This window comes from Coregonus lavaretus (assembly GCF_964263955.1).
Source record: "Coregonus lavaretus genome assembly, chromosome: 23".
In the NCBI taxonomy this organism is placed as follows: Eukaryota; Metazoa; Chordata; class Actinopteri; order Salmoniformes; family Salmonidae; genus Coregonus; species Coregonus lavaretus.
In genome coordinates this window covers 133606-143359 of record NC_140010.1, presented here as the reverse complement: position 1 = coordinate 143359, position 9754 = coordinate 133606, and the positions used below count along the sequence as shown (strand labels likewise).

Sequence of the window (9754 nt, the reverse complement as noted above, 5' to 3'; positions counted from 1 at the left end):
CCTGCCATACCACTAACCCTGCCATACCACTAACCCTGCTATACCACTAACCCTGCCATACCACTAACCCTGCCATACCACTAACCCTGCCATACCACTAACCCTGCCATACCACTAACCCTGCCATACCACTAACCCTGCTATACCACTAACCCTGCTATACCACTAACCCTGCCATACCACTAACCCTGCTATACCACTAACCCTGCTATACCACTAACCCTGCCATACCACTAACCCTGCCATACCACTAACCCTGCCATACCACTAACCCTGCCATACCACTAACCCTGCCATACCACTAACCCTGCCATACCACTAACCCTGCCATACCACTAACCCTGCTATACCACTAACCCTGCTATACCACTAACCCTGCTATACCACTAACCCTGCCATACCACTAACCCTGCCATACCACTAACCCTGCCATACCACTAACCCTGCCATACAACTAACCCTGCCATACCACTAACCCTGCCATACCACTAACCCTGCCATACCACTAACCCTGCCATACCACTAACCCTGCCATACCACTAACCCTGCCATACCACTAACCCTGCCATACCACTAACCCTGCCATACCACTAACCCTGCCATACCACTAACCCTGCCATACCACTAACCCTGCCATACCACTAACCCTGCCATACCACTAACCCTGCCATACCACTAACCCTGCTATACCACTAACCCTGCTATACCACTAACCCTGCCATACCACTAACCCTGCCATACCACTAACTAACCCTGCCATACCACTAACTAACCTGCCATACCACTAACCCTGCCATACCACTAACCCTGCCATACCACTAACCCTGCCATACCACTAACCCTGCTATACCACTAACCCTGCCATACCACTAACCCTGCCATACCACTAACCCTGCCATACCACTAACTAACCCTGCCATACCACTAACCCTGCCATACCACTAACCCTGCCATACCACTAACCCTGCCATACCACTAACCCTGCCATACCACTAACCCTGCTATACCACTAACCCTGCCATACCACTAACTAACCCTGCCATACCACTAACTAACCCTGCCATACCACTAACCCTGCCATACCACTAACCCTGCCATACCACTAACCCTGCCATACCACTAACCCTGCCATAACACTAACCCTGCCATACCACTAACCCTGCCATACCACTAACCCTGCTATACCACTAACCCTGCCATACCACTAACCCTGCTATACCACTAACCCTGCTATACCACTAACCCTGCTATACCACTAACCCTGCCATACCACTAACCCTGCCATACCACTAACCCTGCCATACCACTAACCCTGCCATACCACTAACCCTGCCATACCACTAACCCTGCTATACCACTAACCCTGCTATACCACTAACCCTGCTATACCACTAACCCTGCCATACCACTAACCCTGCCATACCACTAACCCTGCCATACCACTAACCCTGCCATACCACTAACCCTGCTATACCACTAACCCTGCCATACCACTAACCCTGCCATACCACTAACCCTGCCATACCACTAACCCTGCCATACCACTAACTAACCCTGCCATACCACTAACTAACCCTGCCATACCACTAACTAACCCTGCCATACCACTAACTAACCCTGCCATACCACTAACCCTGCCATACCACTAACCCTGCCATACCACTAACCCTGCTATACCACTAACCCTGCCATACCACTAACCCTGCCATACCACTAACCCTGCCATACCACTAACTAACCCTGCCATACCACTAACCCTGCCATACCACTAACCCTGCTATACCACTAACCCTGCCATACCACTAACCCTGCCATACCACTAACCCTGCCATACCACTAACCCTGCCATACCACTAACCCTGCCATACCACTAACCCTGCTATACCACTAACCCTGCTATACCACTAACCCTGCCATACCACTAACCCTGCTATACCACTAACCCTGCTATACCACTAACCCTGCCATACCACTAACCCTGCCATACCACTAACCCTGCTATACCACTAACCCTGCCATACCACTAACCCTGCCATACCACTAACCCTGCCATACCACTAACCCTGCCATACCACTAACCCTGCTATACCACTAACCCTGCTATACCACTAACCCTGCTATACCACTAACCCTGCCATACCACTAACCCTGCCATACCACTAACCCTGCCATACCACTAACCCTGCCATACCACTAACCCTGCCATACCACTAACCCTGCCATACCACTAACCCTGCCATACCACTAACCCTGCCATACCACTAACCCTGCCATACCACTAACCCTGCTATACCACTAACCCTGCCATACCACTAACCCTGCCATACCACTAACCCTGCCATACCACTAACCCTGCTATACCACTAACCCTGCCATACCACTAACCCTGCCATACCACTAACCCTGCCATACCACTAACCCTGCTATACCACTAACCCTGCTATACCACTAACCCTGCCATACCACTAACCCTGCTATACCACTAACCCTGCCATACCACTAACCCTGCCATACCACTAACCCTGCTATACCACTAACCCTGCCATACCACTAACCCTGCCATACCACTAACCCTGCCATACCACTAACCCTGCCATACCACCCCGAAACCCTATCCCTGCCATACCAACCCTAAATCCTATCCCTGCCATACCACCCCTAAACCCTATCCCTGCCATACCAACCCTAACCTCTAAATCCTATCCCTGCCATATCAACCTCTAAATCCTATCCCTGCCATACCAACCCTATCCCTGCCATACCAACCCTAACCTCTAAATCCTATCCCTGCCATATCAACCCTAAAACCTATCCCTGCCATACCAACCCTAAAACCTATCCCTGCCATACCAACCCTAAAAGCTATCCCTGCCATACCAACCCTAACCCTTTAACTCTGGAGAGATCATCACTATCCTGGACGACAAGTCAGCTCACCCTGCCATACCACAGTGTGCTGTTTAGTTTGGGGGTAGTGGGTCTGTTTAGTCCAGGAGTAGTGGGTCCTGTTTAGTCCAAGATTAGTGGGTCCTGTTTAGTCCAGGAGTAGTGGGTCCTGTTTAGTCCAAGATTAGTGGGTCCTGTTTAGTCCAAGATTAGTGGGTCCTGTTTAGTCCAAGATTAGTGGGTCCTGTTTAGTCCAGGAGTAGTGGGTCCTGTTTAGTCCAGGAGTAGTGGCTCTGTTTAGTCCAGGAGTAGTGGGCCCTGTTTAGTCCAGGAGTAGTGGCTCTGTTTAGTCCAGGAGTAGTGGGCCCTGTTTAGTCCAGGAGTAGTGGCTCTGTTTAGTCCAGGAGTAGTGGGTCCTGTTTAGTCCAGGAGTAGTGGCTCTGTTTAGTCCAGGAGTAGTGGCTCTGTTTAGTCCAGGAGTAGTGGCTCTGTTTAGTCCAGGAGTAGTGGGCCCTGTTTAGTCCAGGAGTAGTGGGCCCTGTTTAGTCCAGGAGTAGTGGGTTCTGTTTAGTCCAGGAGTAGTGGGTCCTGTTTAGTCCAGGAGTAGTGGGCCCTGTTTAGTCCAGGAGTAGTGGCTCTGTTTAGTTCAGGAGTAGGGGTTCTACTGGTGTGTCTGGGAAACCAGTCCTTACTGTTCACTAACAGGCTGTATTTTGGGGTTTCAGTGACCCCAACTGGTGGAAAGGAGAAACGTATCAGGGAGTTGGACTATTCCCCTCAAACTTTGTAACGGCTGATCTGACTGCAGAGCCTGAGATGAGTGAGTTCACACGCACCAGGGTTTCTGTTAGGAAAATGTGGCGCTGGACATTTGACCGGCAGCATTTTAATTTACCGGACATTTGATACATTTACTGGACCCATATGTATTGGGTGCGTAACTGGATTAGGCCATCCACCACGGTGCTCAGAATGAAAGAAATCGCATTTAGAATATGGTAATTCATCTTAACAAAACGTCCAAATCCAGGATGCAACGAGTGTGTCCTCACCAAATTCTGATGCGCACTATGAAGATGTTAGAATAACTGTCCACATTTACTTTTCCTCAGCCAACAGGACGAGTAACGAACAGCCAAATCACCAGCTGTCAGTCTACTATCCCCCATAGTAGAAATGTTTACGTATTCTATTGGTCAGCTTGTGGAGAAAGAAACAGCCTGTTCCAATCAGACTCTGGGACAGTTGTGGGACGATAAATCCCAAGTTCATCCAACCAGTAGACCTAGGATACATAAACATAAACATTAACATTAAAAAGCAAGCAAGGAGTCTGATGCAACAGATACGTTTAGCTTAAGATGTTGATAAACTATTATTTCTTCACATTAAAACTGCTGCAATGTGCACAAGGCAGTAGGGCTATGCGCTAATGTTCGTTCCATAATTAAATTAGCGGGAAAACACAGTTATCAAAAACGCACAAGCGGTTTCATGTGACAAAGAGGAAAATATCTGTTAGAAATGTAGAAAGAGGGGAGATCTAAAGATGCTACAACTAGCATGGGTTGCTAATATGACTAGGATGGGTTGCTAATATGACTAGGATGGGTTGCTAATATGACTAGGATGGGATGCTAATATGACTAGGATGGGTTGCTAATATGACTAGGATGGGTTGCTAATATGACTAGGATGGGTTGCTAATATGACTAGGATGGGATGCTAATATGACTAGGATGGAATGCTAATATGACTAGGATGGGATGCTAATATGACTAGGATGGGATGCTAATATGACTAGGATGGGTTGCTAATATGACTAGGATGGAATGCTAATATGACTAGGATGGGATGCTAATATGACTAGGATGGGATGCTAATATGACTAGGATGGGTTGCTAATATGACTAGGATGGGATGCTAATATGACTAGCATGGGTTGCTAATATGACTAGGATGGGATGCTAATATGACTAGGATGGGATGCTAATATGACTAGGATGGGATGCTAATATGACTATGATGGGTTGCTAATATGACTAGGATTGTGCCTTTGGCCCAAATATTTTTAGGAAAGATAGTTGATTTGAAAACCAATAGAACATGAGAGAAATAGGCTACTGGTTCCAATGTCATATGGAAGTCTTTTTTTAAATAATTGCCTCCACGGATATGGTCTAATTTTGGGTAGGCTACTTTGAAGCAAGGTAAGACATGCCTCATAATGTCTTATGGGTTAGGGTTTGAAACAATTATGTGTTTTCAAAATTCATGCTGCCTCCAGCTCATTGCAAAGTGGTGTGTGATGCGCCGATGAAGGCTGCCTTCCGTTGCCTGTACATTTTAATGGCAAATGGGAAGCAGGCTTCAATCACCAGTTGAGAAATATAAATAGTAGCTCTTTTTAATCATCAAAACTGATTTTAACACAGGATTGATTGGGCTCGAAACATCTAACGAATTAGCAGTTTGAGATGCTGTAGCAGCAGATTTTCCACTCAAAGGCTCTGAATGCTGTGCCTGTGTGATGAATAGGATACATAACGAATATACACACGCACCAATTTAATTCCAGTAAATTATGGAAATGAACCTATAGACTGATAAGCATGCCCGGTAAAATGTATTTCCATCAACGAATAGGCTAAAGGGTAAGACTGACTATCTATCTATCTAGAATAAACTTAATAGGCTAAAAACAGTATTTTCTTCTCCTGGCCGCAGCCGTTGTTATTATTTTGACCAAAAGCTGTTTATTACTGGCTAACAGAAACCCTGACACACACACACACAAACACACAGTCTCCTTGGCTTTCTCCATGTCCCCCCGACTGTCTCCATGTTCTAGACTGTCCCCCCTGACTGTCCCCCGACTGTCTCCATGTCAGTCTCCCACGACTGTCTCCCACGACTGTGTCCCCCGATTGTCACCCCAACTCACTCGCTGACTGTCCCCCTGACTGTCTCCGTGTCCCCCCCGGCCTGTCCCCCTGACTGTGTCCATGTCCCTCTGACTGTCCTGTGTCCACAGTGAAGACAGAAAATACAGTTCAGTGTGGAGATCCTGACACGCACACACGTGCACTTACAAACACACTATCCCACTGACTGTCTCCATGTCCCCCTGGCTGTCTCCATGTCCCCCTGGCTGTCTCCATGTCCCCCTGACTGTCCTGTGTCCACAGTGAAGACAGAAAAGAAGTCAGTGCAGTTCAGTGAGGAGATCCAGGTGGAGCGCATAGAGCCTGAACCTGAAGCGGTCTACATAGACGAGGTACTAACGCTTTATTCTACAGCTTAATGTAACCTACCAGTCAAAGGTTTGGACACACCTACTCATTCAAGGGCTTTTCTTTATTTTTACTATTTTCTACATTGTAGAATAATAGTGAAGACATCAAAACTATGATTTAACACATATGGAATCATGTAGTAACCAAAGAAGTGTTAAACAAATCAAAGTATATTTGAGATTCTTCAAATAGCCACTCTTTGACTCAACCAGCTTCATGAGGATTGCTTTTCCAACAGTCTTGAAGGAGTTCCCACATATGCTGAGCACTTGTTGGCTGCTTTTCCTTCACTCTGCGGTCCAACTCATCCCAAACCATCTCAATTGGGTGATTGTGGATGCCAGGTCATCTGATGCAGCACTCCATCACTCTCCTTCTTGGTCAAATAGCCCTTTATACAGCCTGGAGGTATGTTTTGGGTCATTGTCCTGTTGAAAAACCAATGATAGTCCCACAAAGCGCAAACCAGATGGGATGGCGTATCGCTGCAGAATGCTGTGGTAGCCATGCTGGTTAAGTGTGCCTTGAATTCTAAATAAATCACAAACAGTGTCACCAGCAAAGCACCCCCACACCATCACACCACCTCCTCCATGCTTTACGGTGGGAACTACACAAGCGGAAATCATCCGTTCACCCACACCGCGTCTCACAAAGACACAGTGGTTTGAACCAAATATCCAGGCCAAATTTCCACCTGTCTAATGTCCATTGATCATGTTTCTTGGCCCAAGCAAGTCTCTTCTTATTATTGGTGTCCATTAATAGTGGTTTCTTTGCAGCAATTCGACCATGAAGGCCTGATTCACACAGTCCCCTCTGAACAGTTGATGTTGAGATGTCTGTTACATGAACTCTGTGAAGCATTTGTTTGGGCTGCAATTTCTGAGGCTGGTAACTCTAATAAACGTTTCCTCTGCAGCAGAGGTAACTCTGGGTCTTCCATTCCTGTGGCGGTCCTCATGAGAGCCAGTTTCATCATAGCGCTTGATGTGTTATTTCATAGTTTTGATGTCTTAACTATTATTCTACAGTGTAAAAATTAATGAGTAGGTGTGTCCAAACTTTTGACAGGTACTGTAAGTATTCAGACCGTTTACTCTGTACTTTGTTGAAGCACCTTTGGCAGCGATTACAGCCTCAAGTCTTCTTGGGTATGATGCTACAAGCTTGGTACACCTGTATTTGGGGAGTTTCTCCCATTCTTCTATGCAGATCCTCTCAAGCTCTGTCAGGTTGGATGGGGAGCGTCGCTGCACAGCTATTTTCAGGTCTCTCCAGAGATGTTCAATCGGGTTCAAGTCTGGGCTCTGGCTTGGCCACTCAAGGATAATGAGACTTGTCCCAAAGCCACTCCTGCATTGTCTTGGCTGTGTGCTTAGGGTCGTTGTCCTGTTGGAAGGTAAACCTTCGCCCCAGTCTGAGGTCCTTTTCTCTGTTCATCTTTCCCTCGATCCTGACTAGTCTCCCAGTCCCTGCCGCTGAAAAACATCCCCACAGCATGATGCTGCCACCACCATGCTTCACCTTAGGGATGGTTCCAGATTTCCTCAATATGTGACGCTTGGCATTCAGGCCAAATAGTTCAATATTGGTTTCATCAGACCAGAGAATCTTGTTTCTCATGGTCTGAGAGTCCTTTAGGTGCCTTTTGGAAAATTCCAAGCGGCCTGTAATGTGCCTTTTACTGAGGAGTGGCTTCTGTCTGGCCACTCTACCATAAAGGCCTTATTGGTGGAGTGGTGCAGAGAGGGTTGTCCTTCTGGAAGGTTCTCCAGTCTCCACAGAGGAACTCTGGAGCTCTGTCAGAGTGACCATCAGGTTCTTGGTCACCACCTTGACCAAGGCCCTTCTCTCCCGATTGCTCAGCTCTATGAAGAGTCTTGGTGGTTCCAAACTTATTCCATTTAAGAATTATGGAGGCCACTGTGTCCTTGGGGACCTTCAATGCTGCGGACATTTTTTGGTACCCTTCCCCAGATCTGTGCCTTGACACATTCCTGTCTCGGAGCTCTCCTGAAATGTCGATCGACCTCATGGCTTGATTTTTGCTCTGAGAAAGACTGTCAACTGTGGGACCTTATATAGACAGGTGTGTGCCTTTCCAAATCATGTCCAATCAATTGCATTTAATACAGGCGGACTCCAATCCAGTTGTAGAAACATCTCAAGGATGATCAATGGAAACAGGATGCACCTGAGCTCAATTTCGAGTCTCATAGCAAAGGGTCTGAATACTTATGTAAAGAAGGTATTTTATTTGTAATACATGCAAACATTTCTAAAAAACTTTTTTCGCTTTGTCGTTATGGGGTATTGTGTGTAGATTGAGGATTTTATTGTATTTAATCAATTTTATAATAAGGCTGTAACGTAACAAAATGTGGAAAAAGGAAGGTGGTCTGAATACTTTCCGAATGCACTGTATATACGAAAGTATGTGGACACCCCTTTGAAATTAGTGGATTCAGCTATTTCAGCCACAGCCGTTGCTGACAGGTGTATACAATTGAGCACACAGACATGCCATCTCCATAGACAAACATTGGCAGTGGAATGGCCTTACTGAAGCGCTCAGTGACTTTCAACGTGGCACAGTCATAGGATGCCAACTTTCCAACAAGTCAGTTTGTAAAATTTCTGCCCTGCTAGAGTTGCCCCGGTCAACTGTAAGTGCTGTTATTGTGAAGTGGAAACGTCTAGGAGCAACCGCGAAGTGATAGGCCAGAAGCTCACAGAACGGGACCGCCGAGTGCTGAACCGCATAGCGCATAAAAATATTTTGTCCTCGGTTGAAACACTCACTACCGAGTTACAAACTGCCACTGGAAGTGACGCCAGCACAGGAAGTGTTCGTCGGGAACTGCATATATAATGGGTTTCCATGCCTAAAATCACCATGCGAAATGTCATGTGTCGGCTGGAGTGGTGTAAAGCTTGCCGCCATTGGACTCTGGAGCACTGGAAATGCGTTCTCTGGAGGGATGTATCACGCTTAACCATCTGGCAGTCCGACGGACGAATCTGGGTTTGGTGGATGCCAGGAGAACTCTACCTGCCCCAATGCATAGTGCCAACTGTAAAGTTTGGTGGAGGAGGAATAATGGTCTGGGGCTGTTTTTCATGGTTCGGGCTAGGCCCCTTAGTTCCAGTGAAGGGAAATCTTAACGCTACAGCATACAATGACATTCTAGACGATTCTGTGCTTCCAACTTTGTGGCAACAGTCTGGGGAAGGCTCTTTCCTGTTTCAGCATGATAATGCCCTTGTGCACAAAGCGAGGTCAATACAGAAATGGTTTGTCGAGATAGGTGTGGAAGAACTTGACTGGCCTGCACAGAGCCCTGACCTCAACCCCATAGAACACCTTTGGGATGAATTGGAACGCCGACTGCGAGCCAGGCCTAATCGCCCAACATCAGTGCCCGGCCTCACTAATGCTCTTGTGGCTGAATGGAAGCAAGTCCCTGCAGCAATGTTCCAACATCTAGTGGAAAGCCTTCCCAGAAGAGTGGAGGCTGTTATAGCAGCAAAGGAGGGACCAATTCCATATTAATGCCCATGATATTGGA

The 9754-nt window shown here is 46.9% G+C and overlaps 1 protein-coding gene across 2 annotated transcripts in view; it reads left to right on the top strand.

The window, feature by feature from the left end:
• Positions 1-9754, top strand: part of LOC311098703 (signal transducing adapter molecule 1-like) — a 58158-nt gene that overhangs the window by 25839 nt on the left and 22565 nt on the right. For both annotated transcript variants that reach the window (XM_084139240.1, XM_084139241.1), the window contains exons 8-9: positions 3612-3706; positions 6075-6163. In XM_084139240.1, the coding sequence (XP_083995366.1) occupies positions 3612-3706; positions 6075-6163 (184 nt within the window). The remainder of the gene's footprint in view (positions 1-3611; positions 3707-6074; positions 6164-9754) is intronic.